The 23,176-nt window shown below is 40.1% G+C and overlaps 1 protein-coding gene across 5 annotated transcripts in view; it reads right to left on the bottom strand.

Moving 5' to 3' along the window:
* The window catches only part of MYO5A (myosin VA), a 181,425-nt gene that overhangs the window by 47,736 nt on the left and 110,513 nt on the right, over positions 1-23,176 (bottom strand). For all 5 annotated transcript variants that reach the window (XM_089907185.1, XM_022579515.3, XM_022579518.3 and 2 more), the window contains exons 15-24: positions 22,054-22,215; positions 20,770-20,867; positions 18,626-18,712; positions 18,429-18,537; positions 15,785-15,996; positions 14,711-14,867; positions 10,073-10,312; positions 8,818-9,066; positions 6,050-6,143; positions 3,710-3,858 (exon numbers count right to left, since the gene is read on the bottom strand). In XM_089907185.1, the coding sequence (XP_089763311.1) occupies positions 3,710-3,858; positions 6,050-6,143; positions 8,818-9,066; positions 10,073-10,312; positions 14,711-14,867; positions 15,785-15,996; positions 18,429-18,537; positions 18,626-18,712; positions 20,770-20,867; positions 22,054-22,215 (1,557 nt within the window). The remainder of the gene's footprint in view (positions 1-3,709; positions 3,859-6,049; positions 6,144-8,817; positions 9,067-10,072; positions 10,313-14,710; positions 14,868-15,784; positions 15,997-18,428; positions 18,538-18,625; positions 18,713-20,769; positions 20,868-22,053; positions 22,216-23,176) is intronic.

Genomic DNA, 23,176 nt, shown 5'->3' with positions numbered 1-23,176 from the left:
CTTTATGTTTGTTAATATTTGCTGTATGTATTCAGGTGCTCCTATGTTGGGTGAACATATGTTTACAACTGTTATATTTTCTTGTTGGATTGATCCCTTTGTCATTATGTAATGTCCTTTTTTGTCTCTTGTTATAGTGTTTGTCTTAAAGTCTATTTTGTCTGACTATTGCTACCCCAGCTGCCTTTCCATTTCCATGGAATACATTTTTCCATCCCCTCACTCTCAGTCTGTGTGTCTTTAGAACTGAAGTCTCTCACAGGTGTGTGTGTGTGTGTGTGTGTGTGTATTTGTCTTGTTTCTATTATCCATTCTGCCACTCTATGTCTTTTGATTAGAGCACTTAGTCCATTTACATTGAAAGTAATTATTGATAGGTATGTACTTACTGCCATTTTGTTAGTTGTTTTCTGGTTGTTGTAGTTCTTTTTTGTTCCTTTCTTCTTTTGCTTTCTTCCCTTGTGATTTGATGACTTTCTTTAGTGTTATATTTGGATTACTTTCTTTGTGTGTGTGTGTGTGTGTGTGTGTATCTATAATATGTTTGTGGTTACAATGAAGTTCATAAAAACAACAATAAATGAGGTTCAATCACACATATATACATATACATACATATACAAATATATTTAATTATTTAAATATGATGATCTCAAGTGCAAACGCATTTTAACAACCATGCATTCTCAGTCCCCTCTCCATGACTAGTGTTTTTGTCATCATATTTTACATCTTTTTGTTTTGTGTACCCCTTAACTACATACTGTGGATATAGGTTGTTTTACTACTTTTTTGTCTTTTAGCCTTCCTACTAGATTTATATGTGATTGATCTACTACCAATACTGTATGTTTACTTTTATCAGTGAGAGTTTCCCTTTCTAGTTGTGGCCTTTTCTCTCCTGCCTATATAAGTCCTTTTAACATTTCCTGTAAAAAGGTTTAGTGGTCCTGAATTCTTTAGCTTTTGCTTGTTTTATCTTTTTATCTTCCCTTCAAATTGGAATGATAGCTTTGCTGGGTAGAGTATTCTTGGTTGTAGGTTTTTTCCTTTTATCACTTTGAATATATCATGCCACTCCCTGCTGGTCTGCAAAGTTTCTGCTGAAAAGTCAGCTTACGGTCTCAAGGAAATTCTTTCTATGTAATTAGTTGCTTTTCTCTTGCTGCTTTTAAGATTCTCTCTTTATCTTTAATTTTTACCATTTAAATTATAATGTGTCTTGGTGTTGACCTCTTCGGGTTGACCTTGTTTGGGACTCTCTCTGCTTCCTGAACCTGGATGTCTCTTTTCTTTCCCAGGTTAGCAAAGTTTTCAGCTATTATTTCTTCAAATAAGTTCTCTGCCCCTTTCTCTCTCTTCCCCGTCTGGGACCCCTATGAGAATGTTATTATGCTTGATGCTGTCCCAGAGGCCTCTCTCAAACTATCCTCATTTTTTAAAATTCTTTTTTCTTTTAGCTGTTCTGAATTGTTGATTTCTACTACTCTGTCTTGCCGTTCACCAATCCATTCCTCTGTATCATCTAACCTACTGTTGATTCCTTCTAGTGTATTTTTAAATCTCAGTTATTGTATTCCTTAACTCTGTTTGGTTCTTCTTTATATTTTCCCTTTGTTAAACTTATCACCATGTTCATTCGTTCTTTTCCCGAGTGCACTGAACACCTTTATGATCATTACCTTGAACTCTTTATTGGGTAGATTGCTTATCTCCACTTCGTTTAGTTCTTCTTCTAGGGTCTTGTCTTGTTCCTTTGTTTGGAGTATATTCCTCTATCTACTCGTGTTGCTTACTGTTTGTGTTTATTTCTGTGCATTAGGTAGGTTGTTTAGGATTCCCAGTCTTGGAGAAGTGGCCTTATGAAGGAGACATCCTATGGGCCCCAGCAGCCCATCCTTTTAGTCACAAGATCTATATGCTCTACGGGTGCCCCTATGTGGGCTGCATGGGCCCTTCTGCTGTGGTGGGGATCACTGCTTGGATGCACTGGTACATTGGGATGGCCCTCGGCCTGCTTGGCTTCCAGGTCCTACCTAGTGCAATAACTGCCAGCCGGCTGGTGGTGGCTTTGGGTGCTGGTGTGGCAGAGGCTGCATAGCCTGGGGGGTGTCTCAAGGCTGGTCCCAGGTTACGGATGGATGGGTCAGTGACCAGGGTGGCTGGATGGGGGGCTCATGGGGCTGGTGCCAGCTCACTTGTGAGCAGGTAAACCTCTGGCCCTAATAGGCTAGAGGGAGGACTCCAAAATGAAACTTGTCTGCAGCAGTGTCCTCATGGTTGGAGCTCCCCAAAATGCCTGCAGCCAATGTCTATGTCCCCAGGGTGAGCTCCAGTGGCCTCATGCCCTCTGGAAGGCTCTCCAAGGTTAGCAAGTAGGTCTGAACCAGGCTCCTTTCAAATTATTGCTTCTGCACTGGGTCTTGGACATGTGAGATTTTGTATATGCCCTTTAAGAGTGGAGTCTCTGTTTCCCACAGCCCTGTGGCTCTCTTGTACACAAGCCCCACTGCCTTCAAGTCCAGATGCCTGGGGACTTGTTTTCCTGGTGCAGGAACCCCAGGCTGGGGAGCCCGATGTGGGGCTCAGACCCCTTGTGCCTTGGGGAGAACCTCTGCAATTGTGTTTATCTTCCTGTTTGTGGGTCATTTACATGGGGTGTGGGTCTTGACTATACATGTCTCCACCCCTCCTACCCATCTTGTTGAGGTTCCCTTTTATATCTTTAGTTTCATAAAATAGTTTCTGCTAGTCTTTAGGTCATTCTTATATACAGCTGCTCTGTAAATAGTTATAATCTTGGTGTGCCTGTGGGAGGAGGTGAGCTCAGGGTCTTCCTACTCTGCCGTCTTGGCCACTCCCCTCCAAATTACCTTGTGTTTTATAACAGATATTTCAGAGCATTTCTGGCCATCTGTGCCATTAGGTTACGTTTAAGGCTGATAGCTGTAGGAACAAGATTGCTAGGGGACTCTTTGTTTCCTGATAGCAGGATAAGTAGAACAGGGAGGGTGTGCAGAACTATTAAAAGTTCAAAATGTACTTTGGCAGATGCAGAAGAGTCCTTGAAATAGATAAGACAATTTATTACAAACAGAGGCTGTATTTTCTTTTTCTAGGACTATATCTTTGAAACTACAAAAACTATATAATACTTGATTATATAAATATTTGCTTTATAAGCAAATTTTATTTTAAGTCATTCAATACATAAAACAAAGTCCACCTACACTGACTTTATACTATCTTATAATCCAGTCTTCAAAGTGTTTGACTTTACAAAATATTTATGAAAAAAGTGATATGATTTCTGGGATGTGCTTTAAAACAATCCAATCCACTGGATGGAGTGGGATGGAAGGTAGAATGGGGGATAGAAACGTGTTGACCATTTTGGATTGAGTGATGGGTGCATGGAGTGCAGGGGGGTTCATTCTACTTTTCTATCTAGTTTTGCATATGTTTCAATTTTTTTTTTTTTTTTTTTTTGCGGTACATGGGCCTCTCACTGTTGTGGCCTCTCCCGTTGCGGAACACAGGCTCAGCGGCCATGGCTCACGGGCCTAGCCGCTCCGCGGCATGTGGGATCTTCCCGGACCGGGGCACGAACCTGTGTCCCCTGCAACGGCAGGCGGACTCTCAACCACTGCACCACCAGGGAAGCCCTCAAATTTTTATATATAAAAAAAATCAAAAGTATTTGACTCACAACCATCAAAGTCATCTCTTCCTTGAGGTCATCATATCGTTCTTCCAAGCGACTGAACTCATTCAGAAGGTTCTGATATCTCAGCCTTTCATCATTAAGATCGAGTTCCAGTTGTTTTGTTTCTTCTATTAACTTCTTTTCCATAGTCTCTGAAAGAAAGGAGAGGGAAAAGCATACCAAAGATGGCTCCACAGAATGCAAGAATACAAACATGGACACTGACTTCCAGTTTCTTTGGGAGGGGTTCTACTTTTAGCACCACTATGATCTATGAAGAGTATCTTAGTGGAGGTAGGGAAAGAGAAAATACCATGACCAAAGAATAATTTATTAATAACAACAACCATCATCCATTGCATTGTTCCATGAACAGAACTAGTTCATTCATTGGTTACAGCACATCCTTCATAAACTTCCACTAGCCATCATCTAGTAACTAGAGTATACATTTTTTTATTATTCTGTTTCAGGCTATTCATAAAATTCTTTTGTCCCAAAAGTCAGAGACATTCCTCAAGCCTCTGGGGGAACAACGACTTCTCAGCGGACCCAGCTGTACTGCTCTACAGAGTGTCTCCACTCATCTCAGTCCCCAGGTTCTGTCTTACAATTTCCCAACGCTGTGAGCTCCCTTGTTGTCCTATTACTCCCTCGATTCTAATCAGGTAAGATCCCCACACCTGGTCCTCTGTTGTTACCACTCCTATGTGCTGCTGGGGGACCTGACCTTTCCATTTACTCACCTCACTCTACTCTCTCTGTTGCCAGGGGCTGGCACTTAGATAGGACATCATCTGGAGATTGGAGATTAGCCCTTGATTGCAAATCAAGCACAGTAAAAAAGCCTTAAATCTCAGCTCTATGTTTTATCTCAATGAGCTGACCCAGTCACATTTATAAACATTAAGCTTCCTACCATTATGGCCCATTTTACCCTCATATTTTGTGGCTATATCTTAATCTGCCCTGCCTGCTTCTATTGCTTCACCATTTCTTTCTCTGTCAGCTCCATGAGGGCAAGGGCTGCCAAACGTCTTGTTACAACTGCCTCCCTGGTGTCCAATACAGTGTTTCCCTACCCTAGGGCTTTAATAATTTGTAAATAAATGAATGAAAGAACTTCTTCTCTCTATAACGTTCTGTAAATTGCTTTTTATTCTCACAAGTTTGTGGAAGCTGCCCAAGGCTATCAACAAATTTTCCTTAGGCAAATCCACTGTTATTGTCTTTGTTCTTATCTTTCAGTATCAAATAACATTTTCTATTTTCCTTCAAGAATTCTCATCATTCTGGATTTTTCCACTGCATTCTGCATCCTAGCCTCCTTTTTTCCATGTTTTCAATGACTTTTCTCCTTCCCTCTTTTCTTTTCTTGCTCCTTTTCTTCACCTTATCCCTTATTTATGGTTATCCTGTAAGGCTTAATTCCAGATTTTCTTCTCTTTTCTATATAGTATTCCCCTTAATTGGGAGGAATGGGGCAGTATGGGGAAAACCACAGAGGGCTCTCTCTTTCATCTCAATTTGCTTTCACATCATCTCTATCTGGAGGCCCCAGCTGACATCCAAATTTTAACACTCAAACAACTGACCTCGTTAATTTGCCTCATAAACAGAGACTTGTTCCCCTCAATTTCCTCATTACTAATAACACATTATTGTTTTGATAACTCATCTCAAAACTTTAGAAAATTTTCAGAAACTTTAGAAAATTTTTACTCCTTTTTTGAATACATCAAAAATGATGATATATGATATACAATTCTTTTCATATAATATATTTTCACTCTAATCAAATCTCTTCCTTTTTATTTCTATCACCAATTATTGTAGTTTAGATACATATTTTCTTAGCTCATGTTTATGTACATGTGGATTCCTTGTAAATTATCACCATTTTAATTTATCTTACAAACAGCAAATGAAATAAATGTCCACATCTAGTGCCCTTTTTTTTAAGGTGGCAAAAAGTGGTTGATCTTAGGAAAATAATATCCATTGGTTTAGCAAAATAAATAATATATACAGATGCATATACTCATATACATATACATATTAGCTCAAGAATTGGTCCTAAAACAACAGGACTCCTATAAGCCATAGATCATACATACAGAACAATTTTTTTAAAAGTCCCATGATACTGACTAATATGAATTGATATTTGTACATAGGGAGACCAGATTTACAAGTTCACCAACTAATTCAACCAAATATTTAGAGTGCCTGCCTCCAGAACTCTGCAAATTTACTGATGACAGTCTAAGCAAAGTTGTAACTTATAAACCTTTGGTCTGAGGTTGGTTGGAGTGCAGTAGGTTGGGCCCACATGAGGCTTACCTGTCATCTCCTTAGCCTGCTCCACGATAAGGTGATTGAGGGCCTCTTTTTCCTGCTTCAGCAAAGTATTTTCTTCCTTCAGATTTGATACCAACTATAAAATGAAACAATAAACTGAGATGGCTGCCACAGACAGAGGCAGCCCGATACTGAATACAAAGACCACACATACAGCAGTCACTCCTTACTTCCACATCTCACTGCCTCACTTCTTTGCCGAGTTATATCTGGTCATCCTTCAAACTTGTTTCTAGCATTACCCTCCAGAAAGCTTTCCCAGAAACTCCCTCCAATTATATGTCTCTCCTTTGGGCTACTACAGGACCCTGAATATGCCTCTTTATAGCCCTTATAAATGATTTACTTTTACTTCCCTGATTGACTAGAAATTCTTGGAGGACAAAAATGACTTGCTGTTATTGTTTTACTTTGTACCTTGAGCATTTAGCAATTGCCTGGCACCTAGTAAGCATTTGCGCTTGAAGCAATGATAATGCCTTTTCACACCAACAACCTAATGCAATGTTTATGTGTACCCATGATTCAAGCAGAGAGATTACAGAGGTTAAGAAAAATATGAAAGGCATTTTGGTTTTGGAAATTCACTGAAGACCTTCCGAAGCTCCCTGCTCTCTGTCCTGAGAAAGAGAATTTCATTTTCATCTCCTTTCAAGAGTTTTGCAAGATTGTAAACTTTTATTCCACATTTAAGCATTGACCTTACAACACTGTGAATACACTTAATGCCGCAGAACCGTACACTTAAAGCGATTAAAATGGTAAATTTTATGTTACATATAAGCATATTTTACCACAATAAAAAAATATTGACCTTTAACTTTCTATTTCCTGGTTGGATAAGGATTCTCAGGAAGCAAAAATCAAAACCAAAGGAAACTTTGCTAAGTTCATAATTTATACAGTTCACCTTTGGAATAGAATGTGTGCTTGTTATAAGTGAAATGTGAATTCCTTTCTCTAAGCATAAGTTCAAGGGACTCTTAAAGCAACAGCTTTACTAATAAAGAGAAAGTTTAGGACTTCAGAGACAGAGAAAGCGGGCTCTCTGACTAAGGATCCCTGAAGAACAGGGAACTGAGATTACAGCACTGTGCCACTGCACAAGTCAGGCCAGAAGGTGTTCCTTCTGATGGTCCAGTGTCTTCCCTCTGTGCTGATAAGGTCTTAACGTCTGCTCTCAGTAGAAAGGTTGAGTTCTCTATGTGCTCTTGAGAGAGGCTGCTCTTTGTCAGGGTATGCAACCAATCACCTGTGGTGCTTTTTCAAAATACATGTGCCTGGCCCACACTCCCAGAGCTTGGGCAGGTATCTTTTTAAAAACTCTCCAGCATATTCTGAAATACACTCCTGGTTAAGAACCACAGTTCTGCTGGACCTTCTAGGCTCCTTTGTCAGGCTAACTGGCAATGTAGCCTTCCAGACCACAAAGCTAGCTCTCACAGGGAAATTTTTTCATTCTTCCTCATTATCACACTCCATCTAAAAGAATTAATGGTAGTGCCTACAGCTATCCTTGTGAAGTCAGCAGATAATAAAACGAAAGGAGAAATCTGAATATGTTCAGGTATACTATTCTATCAGACGAGAAAGGTATGAACTTGACTTTGAAAAGGAAACGAGAATACTCCTACCAAGCTTAATTCTCTATAGTTTCGGAGGAATTTGGAAAGCTTCCAGGGACTCAGGAAATGGGGAAAAAAGAGAGAGAGAGAGCACAAGAGAGATCTTAAACCTCAACAGTATCCCATTGGATACATATTTGAATTCTGAGAGAACAAGCTTGCTATGTCAAAGTAACATATTAATAGCACTGCTGTTTCCAGATCAGAGCCCAGATCTGCTATAGATATAGAAGGGATTATTTTATCAGGACCCTGAATACCATGGAAGGATTGCAACTTTATTAGCTACACTATCCTACCTGAATTGTGTCTAAGTTCCTTCGAGGTTCTTACTGTATAAGCTGCTGTTAAGGTTCAGAAGTCAGTAAGGAAAAAGCATATTGGGATTCTTGCCATAGTTACAGCCATCAGTCAACTCTGTTTTCATTTAAAGATGGTAATACTAGTGGAATCTCTGAAAACCTATTACTTTTTTCCAGTAAGCCTTATGTTGAGGTATCTTTACTTTGTTTAACCAATACATCTCATTACTGCTTGAGAACCTTAGTGTTTTCTGTATTTAATAAAGTTTTGATATAAGTTAATACAAATTTGTAGTGTGGAAGCACTGGTCAATCTGTAAGCATTTTCATTGTTGTTCTATCTGCATAGCAGCTCTTGGCTACGATCGGTGTGCAGACATTTGGATTTTTTCCTGTTGGACTTCTCAAAACAGTCTTAATGCAGGTTTCCATAAAGATCCCTACTATCAGCTACTGACAGTTCATTGTGATTTACTTCTTAATCACCTTTAACCTGCTGAAGAAAAAAGAGTCTACACTCCACACAGATCTATTCATTCAAAGAAAAAGGGTGTATAGAAGGTTCTTGGCCATCACTTCTCTTCTTATAACACTGCTTTGCCTCTGCTTTAGGAGAGTAAAAGGTTTTACTAAAAGACCTATAGGTACTCATCCAGCATATGGAACAGCTGCTTGGGGGAAACACTAATAATGAACAGTAAACCAACTGAAATGTGTGTTTACCTTCGATTGAAACCAATATTGAGCCACAAGGGCCAGGTCAAGATGACAGCACAACTCCTTTGTGGAAGGAGTAGATGGGGATATGAACATTAGCTCCTACCTGCTCAGTTTCTTGTTTGTATCTATCAGCACACTCTTCAATGGATTTTTTCTCACACTGAGTTTGTTCCAGGTCTTTCCGGAGCTTGGCAATTTCTTCCTGCAGACTGAGGACACGTCCAGTAGCAATCTTAGCTTCTTCCTCACTTAGTTGAAGACGTTCTAAGTCACTTCGTAGTTTCTCGGTCTCAGAGTTGTATATTCCTTCCAGATTGGTCAGTTTCTCCATGAGGCATTTGTAGTCTTTGTTCTTTAAACACACACATAAGTGACAAAAAGTAAATATACACACCACAAATGTATTTAGTGAGAAAACCATGCCTATTCATCGTATTCATGCTATATCATCATAGTGCTGATATAGTATCTAACCAAAATTACTAATGACAATATTTAAAATAACACCATCAGCACCCTCTTAGTGATACAAAGAGAGAATGGGCACAATTATTTCTGTTTTACATGATGAGCAACATAGATGTGATTTTCTCATAGTCACAAGGTGAGTTCCCACAGTAAATTCTCTTTCTTGATTCTTAATCCAGGAATAGGAAAATCTATACTTGCTTTTGAAAACAAATCAGTGTGCTACTGAAAGCCACGTGCCGGCTAGTGATGCATAAGAATGATAAAATGGCCTCAAAAATCACAAGTTTCTTACAAATCCCTTTGTTTACCATCTGGAAACTCCTCTTCCCACTCAGAAAACCTTTCTGATGAATCCTATTTCATTCTGTTTTCTGTTTTTCTTTGTCATCCTTAGTATTTATGTATTACTAACTACCTTTATATCATTTGCATGTGCTAAAATATTACTTGGTAACTATCTCTAAGAAATCAAACTTTTATCTCTGCAAATAGACTGCAGATTTCCAAGAAGCATGGACATTTTCCTGCTTCTTTTGTCATCTCAATGCTAAACAACTCATCTGTAAAAGGAACAATACACTATACACAAATGAATGATAATGATGAAAGAGCTTTGTAAAATATAAAGTACAATATGACTCTCGGTCCTAACTGTTTGGAGTGCTAGTAAACCTGTCTGTGTTCTCGAAAATAATTTCCTGCCTTGGTCCTTGCAATTATAATCTTACCTATGAGCTTGTCACTATTTCCACATTCATTAATGCCATTATTATTTTACTTTTTTTGCGAAGACTGAAAGGTAAAGTCAAGAGGGGACAATGCTGAAGATGACCCCAGTGGATTTTGTTAGGCATGCTGCACTTTCAGGACTCCTGTTTAAAACACACCTGTTCGTCAACTTTGCGCTGCAGCTGCATGATCTTGTTCTCCATGCCAATGTGGAGCTTCTTGTAGCGCTCCACGGAGCGGGCCTCGATCTTGAGCTTCTTCAGCTCGCGCTTGGCCATCATCCGCCGGAAGCAGCACTGAAGGTAGATGATGGCGTGCATACTCCTCTTGTAGTAGGTGCGAGCCAGCCAGCCCCGGACCCACTTCTGAATGATGACTGCTTTGTGCTCACGGAGTATCTGCAGAAGAGGGTAAGTGCAAGTAACGTCAGACCCTGGACTAGACTCAATATTCAACTCTATCAACCTATGGATGTCAGGCTGAGAACCCACACATTACCTAAAGGGAAAGACATAAAAGTTGAAGCAACAATGTATTATGTGGATTGTATTTATCACAAATATATGGAAGCACAAAATTATTTTAAAAGGTGATTGAAATGTAGTCTTTAAAAGGCAATTTGAGGGCTTCCCTGGTGGTGCAGTGGATAAGAATCTGCCTGTCAATGAGGGGGACACAGGTTTGATCCCTGGTCTGGGAAGATCCCACATGCTGCAGAGCAACTAAGCCTGCGAGCCACAAATACTGAAGCGCGCGCGCCTAGAGCCCGTGCTCTGCAACGAGAGAAGCCACTGCAATGAGAAGTCCGCGGACCGCAACAAAGAGTAGCCCCCGCTCGCCGCAACTAGAGAAAGCCTGCATGCAGCAACGAAGACCCAACACAGCCAAAAATAAATAAATAAAATAAAGATAAATTTTTTAAAAACTCAACTCATTTTATAAAAAAAAGAGGAAATTTCAGAGACATATATAAAAATATGTATTATATCCACATGTCATATGTATGATTACATGTATATATATGATGATAAATAGAGTATACAGATAGAAGCTGTCTAAATAAGAGGTACCAGATTACTAAATAGAAAACTAGTCTACAAAGAAAGAAAAAATGCATTAGGTTTCTTATTGCTCTATGATTTCTATAAGCAACAGGTGATCCTTTAGAAAATAAGCAGAACTTGGTACCCTGTGAACTATGTGCTAGTAAAATAAGAGATTTACCCACTACCCTTACTGCTGATACCATGTCACTGTGCATTAGGTCTCTGCTTGAGGACATGGGGTATGGCCAGTAAGCAGGCTGTAGAAGACGACACTTGGGGTACTGCAAAGTTTATTACTGATTTATTGATTTTTTTCCCCAGCAACAAAAAAACGACACTCTTGTTTGCCATATTTGAGGAATACCATCCTAGTGAGGATTTCCCATTGCTATTATAAATGCAGCACAAATCCATTTACGGGATTCAAAGGTAGTAGGGAGAGAACTTTAAAAGGAAAGCTAAAAAGAAGATAAAGTGAAGTAAACAAATCTTAATTTTATATTGTATTTTCTTAAAAAAAAAGATATTGCCCTAAACTTATAAACAACTTATAACAATAAGATTGCCTTGCATTTCCCTGGTGGCACAGTGGCTAAGAATCCGCCTGCCAATGAGGGGGACACGGGTTTGATTTCTGCTCTGGGAAGATCCCACACGCCATGGAGCATCTAAGCCTGTGTGCCACGACTACTGAGCCTGTGCTCTAGAGCCCTCAGGCCACAACTACTGAGCCCGCATGCCACAACTACTGAAGCCCGTGTGCCACAACTACTGAAGCCTGTGTGCCCTGAAGCCCACGCGCTGCAAGTACTGAGCCCGCGTCCCACAACTACTGAAGCCCACTTGCCTAGGGCCCGTGCACCACAACGAAGAGTAGCTCCCGCTCGCCGCAACTAGAGAAAGCCCTCAGGCAGCAATGAAGACCCAATGTAGCCAAAAAAATAATAATAATAAAAATAAAATTTAAAAAATAAGATTGCCTTATGAGATGAATTTCTTGTCACTAATGATCATCAAGCAGAGATTGTGTAAACAGTTTCCAGGAATGATGGGGAAGAAGTTCTTAAATTTTAAGAACGGTTGAACTAGCAAAACTTTGATGTCCTTTCAAGTCTACGATATTACAAAATAAGTCTTGTGTGATATAAATGTTTAAATGTATGCACTTGATTAAGTACTTATTAGTGATTATTATAAATGGATACAATGTATCTTTTATGAAACTTTTTAAATGTAAAAAATCTCTGAAACCATCTATTCAGATAGGTAGCAGTTTAGTAAGATCATTAAAAGAACAGTTCCTATTTTTAGGTTATGTAGCTGAGAAAAACCATGAAAAACATATGCCATCCTAGAGGATACAATTAAGAAATAAGTCGTTGTGTTTAAAGCCAACAAATACAAAATAAACACAGGTGTTTAGGAGACCTTCATAGTATCTTCAGCCAACTCAAGGCTGTCCCTTTGGGATGTTTTCCTAATGCTAAGGCAGCCTTCAGTTCCCACTACGTGCAGTCACCGTGCATCATGCCGCAGTGAGGCAGGGCATCCTGAGCTCTCACTCAACAACACAATCCCAAGGGAGCCACCTATCTTATCTGCATGACTAGTGACAAACTGGATAAGACTCAGTGATGGCAAATTGAAGGCTTTCAGACTTTAAAACTCAAGCAGCACACAGAGGCAAAGGTATTAATGCCAATATTCCTGTTCCATTTCCTTCTCCCCATGTAACTTCAGATACTGGTCCATTTCTCTAATTTCAGTCAAATGGAAACAGTATATAATTAGAGCTTCCATTCTCAATCTCATTTCCATCGGTGAGTCAGAGACATTAAATAACACTTGCTCTCACTTTAAGACCCCCAAAGCTTGGGGGAAGCTTGGATTGGAATCACAGCTAGAAGGATCACTAAGGGGGTACTACTGGCCTACACACGAGCCGGTCTCTAACCTGCCTCCCCTACTATGTCCAGTCACACTGGGAGCTAAGCTAGCTAGAGACTGCTACTGCTAAACCAAAGGCCTCACACGCCAGTTCAGATGTTCCTGAGGAGAGTAGTGAGGAAAACAGGAGGGTAACTGGTTTGGTATATCTAAAAGGTCAAGTTTAATAAGGCTTTTCCCTCCCTTGAAAGCTCATGCTTGAAGAGAAAGAACATCTGACTATAAAGCAGGCGTGGGCAGAAAGACCTGGAGTAGCTAAGTCTTCAAATTTTCTTCAAAACATAGCTATTAAATATGCTCATTCAAGCCTCATTAGCATTCCATTTTTCTTTGTTATATAAAATTAATTCAAAATAAGAAAATAAAATAAATACATGAATAGGGCCTAGGGCACACCCACATAATCACTGCCTGTGATTAGAGAAATGTCCTTCACATCACTCTACTGACACTCCTAACAGTGATGCCCAGAGAGCTCCAAGATCCAGACTGTATTTTTGGCTTATTAGGGCTATATTCTAAAGAACAGACTCGAAACCTTGCCGAAATGAAAGAGGAAAAACTTTCATCGACTAGATCATATATTGTTAGAGGTGATGACTAAGACTAATCTGGTGATCCACTGTCTATAGCCATGATGATTATTGCTAGACATAAAGATTATTTGTCAAAACTTTCTAGAGCATAATACTCCAGTCAATACAACTTTGACCACATTGATGTTATATTTGATTTCATTTTTACCATGGTAAATTGTTCCAAGGTTGTTTCATTCTTAATCTGTTCATCTGCCATATATTGGGTCGGCCAAAAAGTTCGTTCGGGGCTTCCCTGGTGGCGCAGTGGTTGGGAGTCCGCCTGCCGACGCGGGGGACGCGGGTTCGTGCCCCGGTCCGGGAGGATCCCACATGCCGCGGAGCAGCTGGGCCCGTAGGCCATGGCCGCTGAGCCTGCGCATCCGGAGCCTGCGCTCCACAACGGGAGAGGCCACAGCAGTGAGAGGCCCACGTACCGCAACAAAAAAAAAAAAAAGAAAAAAAAAAATCGTTTGGGTTTTCTGTAAGATGTTACAGAAAAACCCGAACAAACTTTTTGGCCTACCCAATATTTTTACCTATTCAAAGCTCACCACAGTCAGCTGAATAAAGGCCCCCAATACTAAGAATCTGTAAATATTACCTTATTTGGGAAAAGGGCCTTTGCAGATACGATTAAGATAAGGATCTCTAGATGGAGAGATTATCCTGGATTATCTGGGTGGGCCCTAAATCCATCACAAGTGTTCTCATAAGAGACAGACAAAAGAAGTGAAGTTAGACACAGAGAGAAGATGATGTGAAGATGGAATCAGAGACTGGAGTGATATGGCCACAATTATTAGGAATACTGGTGGCCACCAGCACTAGAAGAGGCAGGGAATGGGTTCTCCCCCATAGCTTCTGGAGGGAGAGCAGCCCTGCTGACACCTTAATTTCACAGTTCTTGCCTCCAGAACTGTGAGAAAATAAACTTCTGTTGTTTTAAGCTACCAAGTTGGTGGTAATTTATGACAGCAGCCACAGGAAACTAATATACTCACTTTTTTTTCAAATTACAGACAGGGGAAGAAAAAAGTAAATTTTCTTTTTCAACATCATGTTAATAAATATATGTGGCTTATTTAATATTTAAAAATGTATTTCAATTGTTGGTTGTCTCCATATGACTCCTACATCCATAGGAGCCCCCGTGGCACTTTGTACAGACATGGAATTTGATTAACGTTAATGGAATGAATAAACAAAGTTGAAAACAAGGCCTCACCTTGCGATACCTATTTCTGGCCAAGTAGCCTCGAAGGTAAGACTGAAGGACGATCGTGGCAGTCCGCCAGATCTTGTACCTCCGGCGGATTACATACATGCGCCAGTACTTCTGAATGATGGTTGCTGCCTTGGTTCTGCGCAGGAACTTAGCATAACTGGCCAGAGAAAGAGTGGTGCGTAGTCAGTAATCAGAAAAACCCATGAATACATTTTGTAGAGGCTGAAATCACCAATATCTTTGGCAGAATAAGTAGCACCTCCATTGTATTATTCTAATAACATACATGTTAAATCAACATTTATATTTCTTATATTTGTATAGTTATTTGATGATCCCCCAAATATCTGTGCATCCATTATCTCATTTGAGCCTTACCTAACCCTGAAAAGTGGGATGTCCCATATTACTTGATTTTACAATACAGAAAGCGAAGGTCATAAAGGCTTATTCCTTCTAGGACTGTGCTCATTACCCCAGGCTATGTCCCCTTTACATAGCAGACGAGCTTACACAGTAATCCTGTACTTACTTATCACCCAGCCTTCTTAACTCTATCCATTGCTAATGCACGATGTTTTTCCTTAATCTATCCATTTGGGCACAAGTTCTTTACCATTAATTCATGTCTTTTGATATCTCTAAATAAAATTATCCTAATACGTAATCACACGTAAGTGTAACTAACTCTCTTCTACACCTTCTCAGTTAACTGCTCCCCCAAACTCCTCAACAGAGTCATTATTAACTAGTTATATTCATGACTGTTCTAATTTACAGATGATTTCTTCAAGCCCATATAAATGTATAAAAAATAAATACTGAGGACATGAGTGGGCAGTAATTTTTAATTATTTTTTTGAGGTTCAATCTGAATCATTCACAAAGGTGAGTGAAATTGTATTCTATTTAACTGTCTTATGAGTTAATTCCTTGGACCTAAGAAGAGGTAAGGTGCTGCCTTCTCAGGTAGGGTGACCACTCAAAACTGTCCTAGTTTGGACAATCAATCAGATGAGCCCGCCAATCTTCGCTGCCCATGAGCCAGAGTGGACATGCTGCCAGGAGACCTACCATCGGGCTTGGTGGCCTCGCACGTATCTCTGCACAGTGATGGCAGCCTTGCGCATGCGCAGGAACTTCTTCCGCAGCAGCCACCCTCGGATCGTCTTCTGGATCCGGATGCAGGCAGCCCTCAATTTGTCTGCCCTCAATTTTTCCAGATAGGCCACTTGACCGGCACGGAAAAAGATCTTTGTCTTCCCAAACTGGTATTTGTCCTTGTCCTATTTTTGGAAGAAACTGTATACTCAGAAGTAGAAATGATGACTAGATAAATGAATTTTAAAGAGAAAATATATGTCTAAAAGCAGAATTAGTAAAGGGATAAAACTATTAGCTAAAACTTGGGCTACATCACAATTAACTAATGGAGCCAGCTTTTTGATCCTATGCAAGTGGAGCAAATAGAAGGGACTTCAAGGAAAACTGCAGGTTAAGAGTTATTTTCCAGAATTATTCTACCTGGAATTATTAAATGAGGCCCAAAACTTGGTTGTGGGTTATAGGCAGCTACTATTTGCTTGTCTGTATTTTAAATATCTCAAGGAAATGGAGATGCTGACACTCCCTCTGACTGACCCAGGCTGTAAGAATTACATCGGGCTGTGTGTTCCATGAGAAAGCTGAAGGGACAAAAACACCAATATGAAGAAAAAGGCAGGAAGTAATGCACACAAAATAAAAACTAAAAGATAAAAAATCTTGCATATTCATGATAAGAGTTAAGTTTCTCAACAGTTATCTCTTGGTTTTATCAACAGTAAATCTTCCTACAAATTTCAAAACTCCTTTTACAAAAATGTAATCATTTATAATGCTCATTGACTTCTGATTATAAACAAAGCTGAGCAGTAAACACAGATATATATGATGCTATTTTTGGTCTATTATATTCTGATCCAACTTATCTAGAAGCATGCAAGTTATTAACCATCTTATATCAAAAGAAGAGTAGAATTTATTTATACTAATCAATACTGTGATCTGAAATTCTAAGTGAAAACAGAGAAAATCACTTTTCACTGTAAGCAAATATTTCCTATCTTGTACATGAAAACAGAACATCAGAAATCTCCACATATATCTAAAACTGTTTCAGTTTAAATCAATAAAGTTTGCAAAGGAGGCTAGCTGGAAGAGCTAGAAAGTGGTTCCCTCTCCCTGTCTCCTTCTCCCTGCCCCATTTCATCTCAGCTCTCTCTCCCTCGCCCCCAAGCCTGCACTCCTTTACCTTGTGGCCCCAAGCGCAGGGGGGAGCAGTCTGGGGGAGGAGGCTTTCCCTACTTTCTGCTCTCCATTCCCTAGAAAGGACTTAGGCCAGATTCAAAATGTATCAGATTCTTTTACACATTACCAGGAAAGTGGCCTAAGTGCTTTCAAGAAAAATAAAGTTATTATCACCAAAGAAGAGATATTACATCTAGTTAATAGCTAATAATTATGACTAATTACTTCAAAGTGAGGTAATCCATCCAACCTAGTGTCAAATAAGTGAAAATATTCTTTAAACAGCATCTCATGAGTCTTAAATTCTCTACAACCTACATCAGTGGTTATCAAAATGTAGTCCTCAAACCAGCATCGGCATCACCTGGGAACTTGTTAGAAATGCACATTATTGGACACGTCCCAGACCTACCAAATCAGATGTTCTAGGGGCGGGGCCCAGCACTCTGAAGTTTAACAAGCCCTGAAGGTGACTCTGGTGCATTCTAAAGTCTGTGAACGCCTTAGCTCGGTATGCAAGTCTCTTCAAACACCAACCCACATTTCCTAACCAATTCCCTACTGTCCCATGCACCGTTTTTTTTACTGCAAAAGCAAAAACAAAAATCCGACTCTAACTGCTTTTTGAGAACAGTATGCTTTTCTGCTCCTTGCTCCCTAGTAGGATAGTCTCCTTCCACTTTATACAATCTTACCCACTCTTCAGGGCCTGACTCAAAATACATGTCTTCCATGAAATAGTTCCTGCTTCCCACAGCAGATGTGGCTTTGTCTTCCGTTGATTTCTTGTCTCACTCACTCAGCATTTGACAGACACTAAGGTATATTATACTTATCTTTAAAATGCATTAACTTCCAAGACACGCTATGTCACCTGAGGACAGGACTTATTTTTCTTAATCACACAGCATCTGGCTTGGTGTCTGTCATAAGTAATTTTCAATAAAAATTTAGTACTTGGGGGCTTCCCTGGTGGCGCAGTGGTTGAGAGTCCGCCTGCCGATGCAGGGGACACGGGTTCGTGCCCCGGTCCGGGAAGACCCCACATGCTGCGGAGCGGCTGGGCCCGTGAGCCATGGCCGCTGAGCCTGCGCGTCCAGAGCCTGTGCTCCGCAACGGGAGAGGCCACAACAGTGAGAGGCCCGCGTACCGCAAAATAAATAAATAAATAAATAAAAAGAATGTGTCTCAAGTCTGGGTCCAGGCCTCACCATCCTGTATCTTGATACTGGACCATCATCTTTACTAGTCCTTCCATCGTAAAGACAGGGAACCTTGACCTCCAAGACAGTGTGCCTCTGCACCTTTCCACCCCTGAATAACCCGGATTAGTAGTATTATGGATATTCCTAGGACATTCACAGGTTACAATCACAAGGCCTTTGGCAAACATCTGTTCCGATAAAGGTAAGTGAAAAATCTTTCTTACCTGTATCAGTTTCTCTAAAACATTCTTGCATGTTTGTTTTCTCTCACTTAGCACATCTTTTTGCTTCATTAGGACACGGTAGCGGCTGAAAAATTCTTGGTAAGTCCACCTATAAAAAGAAACTCATGTCAGCTTATTTAAAGAAGCAGGAACCTCCCCCTTTAGGATCCCTTATATTTGAAAAATGTCAAGCCCACCGAGAGGGGAAACCTGCTGCGCTGATTCGGATGGTTTCCAGGACACCGCACGCTCTCAGCTGCTGTACTGCCCTCTTCTCATCAAACCTATGTGTAAAAATGGAAATCATTAATACACAAAGAAGCGTGGCTCTAGCCACAAACTACTTTCCTCAGTCCAGAGACTGAATTCTTTTGTAAAGAGCCAAATGGATAAATTAGAAAAAAAAAATTCAAAAGCTGGAACAGTGATCAGAATGGAAAACTCCATGTAAGAGAGGGGAAGAGACCATTAGCAGTAAAAATACATACCACAAACTTATAAGAAATGCCATTAAACGTATTTAAAAAGCCCAAACTCCTCTGCACTGCCATGCTCATTACGTGCCTTGGCCTGACTAGCTGTTCTCATAACTCATTAGTTCACCATGGAGCTCCCCTGGAATAAAGACTGGCCAGCCCTGGAGATTTCTCTAGCAAGAAGAACAAATTAAATATGCCCCATTCAGGTATTTTTAAAAAATTATTGGTGTTCTAAAAGCTATTCAACTCAGTGTATACATACTAAGCATTAATAGTGTCCATGTCAGTGAAAAATATTTTATATTATATCTTATGTGTATTTCACTCTAGATAAACGGCACCTTAATGTTAAATTGACACTAAAAGAAGAAGTAGCAAGGCCTGCTTCTTACGGGATGATGATTCCTCTTACGCCCCAGTTAAGCCCTGAGTAACCTATCCGAGGCTTCTGCTGCGCTATCTTCTCAAGTGTTTTGTTGGTGATGGGAGATGCGGTTGGCTGACAGAAGGTAATGGCCCCTAGGGCTGTCCAGGGAAGTCACCCAGGGCGTGGCAGCATCTTCCAGCTTCTCACTTCCTCCAGAAAGGGCTTCTTGGCAATGAGAAGAATACAACAGTCTTTGAGAAGTGCCCTGCAGTCTAAGGTCGACTCTCCAAGGGCAAGACTGGCATGGGTGTAGGTAAAGGAGCACGCACACACTGCGGAGTGGGAGTTATTACAGCCTTTGGTAAGCGTGCCTAATCTCTGACCCACAAATTCCACTTCTAGAAATACATTATTCTAAGGAGATAATCAGGCAAATATATAAAAATGTTTGGCAAAAGATGTTTATCATAGCCATAGGAATAACCCAAATGGCCATCAATAGGGAATAATTTAAAAGAATGGTGTTATGTGTATATAATGGGATATGATGTAGCCATTAAAATGATGATGTGGATTTGTATTTACTAACACGGAAAACACCCGTAAGTTGAAAGCAGATACAAAACAACAATTACAGCATGATCCCTTCCATTTTATTAATCTCTCTCTCTCTTCTCTCTCTCTCTCTCTCTCTCTCTCTCTCTCTCTCTCTCACACACACACACACACACACACACACACACACACACATATAGCAGGGAAGGAATGATCAAGAAGGATCTATGCCACTTAATACTTATTATCTCTCTGGGTATAATGAAATGCTCTTTCATTTATTTTTACGCCACTTTATATTTCCTGAAAATTGTTTTTATAATGTGCATGCATTACTTTCAAAATTAGAGAAATATTTCCGTTTTGGAAAAAACTTCCTCTCACAAATGGTATTTGACACAGGACAAGATGTTTGGTAAAAGTAGACGTTCTCTGATAGTTTCAACAGTTGAAAAGTAGCAGGGATGATTGTGAGCCTTTGCCAAAGCAACCTTATCTCACCCAGCTCTGGTTTTAACTAAAGCCCAAGTTAACCAAAAAGATCTTGAAATGAAGTAAATTACAAATAGAAAATAGTACTAGAAATGTGTGGTTGATCTCAACTTTTAAAATCATCAGAAGGCCAACTACTAATTTGTTCTCACATTTTTTTTTTTTTTTGGCCACGTCGTGAGGCTTTGTGCGATCTTAGTTCCCTGATCCGACCAAGGATGGAACCCGGGTCCCTGGCAGTGGAAGCGTGGAGTCCTAACCACTGGACCACCAGGGAATTCCCTGTTTTCACGTTCTTAAAAGGGAACAAAAACGGAAAAAGTTCTGTTAACTAGTTGTTTCCCTCTACAAGGCATGAAGATTTACCTAAGTATTTTTTCTCTGCTGCTGGTTTGGCAATCCTTATGAGATATGGATACTTTAAATTCAGCAGTTGAGAAATACTTACGTGAATGGGAACTTGAAGTCGTTAGGCTTAATACAGCGAACGTAGTGAGGGGTAGTGGCATTCAGGGTCTCCATAAGCAGGTGAAGGGAGTTTCGGAACTGCATGAAAAAGAGCAGAAAGGGGCATCAAGGTTTTGTCAAAGATGACATAAAACAACTGAAAATTTTCTTCAGATGACACTAGTGGAGATGACTTTGCCACCTGTGAACCTGACCAGCCCTCAACAGTGGAGCTGCTAGGGCTTTTGGTTCAAATTTGCTTAAACCCTACCATTTACATGCTCACTCTGCCAAACAGATATTCTTGCTCCTCCCACCACCACCACTGCCCCCGCCTCTTTAAAATAGACTTTATTTTCTTAGAGCAGTTTGAGGTTCACAGCAAAATCAAACAGAAGGTACAGAGATGTCCCCCATACCCCCTACCCTGGCACAGGCATGGCCTCCTCCATTATCTACATTCTCCACCACAGTGGTACATGTGTTACAGTTGATGAACCTACTTAGACACATCATTATCACACATCATTATCATCATTACATTAGAGTTCATTCTTCCACCCACCCTTTTAATATAGATTTCTGTAGCTTTATGTTGTACACTTAAAACTTTGACTAAAAATATAAGCTTGCTTTAAAGATATTAAGGTCATTTAATCATGTACAGTAGGAATTTTGCTGTATGATACTGAAAAAAGTAGCAGATGGCTTAAAAGAGTATAGGAAATGGGGGGGGGCAGAGGATGGAAGAGTACAGCCAGGGTGGGGTTACCTTTAGGGACATGGGATCATACTGGGGGCTGTGGACCTGTGCCAGGTCCTGCTTCCTATCTGCTCAGGAAAACAAGCTGACTAGCACTCAGCCTCCTGCCCAAAGCCCCCAGCCCTAGTTCAGGCACTAAGCACGTGTGTCATGTTTCCCAGTCCCCATGGTGCATAAAACATCAAAGAAAGCAGAGGGCACGGTTCCTGGGCTGAAGGAGCTGTACAAATCCAGAGAGGAAACAACCAGAGAACAAAACAAAGGCAGCAGTGGTTTGTGAGGGAGGATATGTACTGGAAGAATTAAAATGTAGAGAAAATTATTTTGGGAAAGCTTAAGCAGAGTTACGGGTCTATGTTAGGAGGGGAGAAGTATGAGTGGACAGTGTTCTGTGTTCTCACAGTGAAAGCTCCAGCCTCTCCTCACCTGAGGACCCCACCTGGGAGGCTGACAAAAGAAGACCTGAGGCTCCAGCTGAGCCAGAGGGGAAGTAGCACTGCAGCAGCGGCTCCCTGAACTCACCTGGTGCCCCACCGTCTTCTTGTGCTCTTTGGCTGCCTGGCCTGGTCTGCCTTTGGTGGGCTTTGCAGGAGTGCGGGTAAGGAGCGTGCGCCCTGAAGAGGTGGCTGAGCTTGGACTGATGGCCTTCTCATCATCTTGAAATAATTCTGGTAGCATCTTAAACTGAGTCAAAAACAGTAAAAGGAAATCACACTCTAAACCCAAACTCAATTGGAGATCTTCGCAGAAACACTATGATGATTTGCAATCCATAGTGATTCCCTTCCTTAAGTAACCCCTTTCAGAGTCACATTCCAGAAATAATCAGTATCTATGTTAGGAGCCAAAAATATGAGAGGGAGGTGACATCAATGCTACAAAAATATAGATGGAAAAAATGCAGTAATTCTACAACCTTATTTGGGGGAAAACAAAATCAAAACTACTCCACTGAGACTTGAAATCTTAATCCACAGGAAATGGCCGCTCTAACCATTTTACTGGTTTTAAACGATAATTATTTTATGAGCAACATACTAATTGAAAGTCTTATTACATCAGTTCCACCAAATGTTTTATCATCATGCTTCATCTGTCTACCCAATAACTCAAATGGTGAGTACCAACTAAAAACTATCACTGAAAATCTCATCAGAAAGGGTGTCATGAACTAGTTCTACAATTTAATAAGATTTTAAAAAATCATGAATTAACAGTAATTTTTAGAAAGTAATGTGCATTATTGGGGAAAAAAAGTAAAAGGAAACCCTGCCCGTATCCTGTAAGCTTTGCATGACTGCATAATCTGCAATCAATTTTGTGTTCTACCAGGTTAAGGAAATGAAAGGCTATTAAAAGATCTGGTAGTTAATAAATGGGTGGATAGTATAATTTAATGTGGTTGGAAGACATTTTATGGAACGAAAGAGACTTCAAACTAATCGACAGTAACATTTTGATATACGTACATATGTTTACAATAGTGAAACAGTCCACATACATAAAATAAATCCTTCTTATAAGTCAAAGTGTAACTGCAACAGCCAATTATTTATCTAATAAACTCAGAATATCTCCAGAAGCAATAATTTTCTTAAGAGAGTTCTTTCATTTAAAAACAAAATTAATTTCATTTGGTATAATG

The sequence above is a fragment of the Delphinapterus leucas genome, chromosome 2, assembly GCF_059928025.1.
Source record: "Delphinapterus leucas isolate spDelLeu-1000000601 "Yukka" chromosome 2, BTC_Dleu_Yukka2, whole genome shotgun sequence".
Classification (NCBI taxonomy): domain Eukaryota; kingdom Metazoa; phylum Chordata; class Mammalia; order Artiodactyla; family Monodontidae; genus Delphinapterus; species Delphinapterus leucas.
The sequence above is the reverse complement of the archived record's forward strand: the minus strand, read 5'-3'. Positions and strand labels throughout refer to the sequence as shown.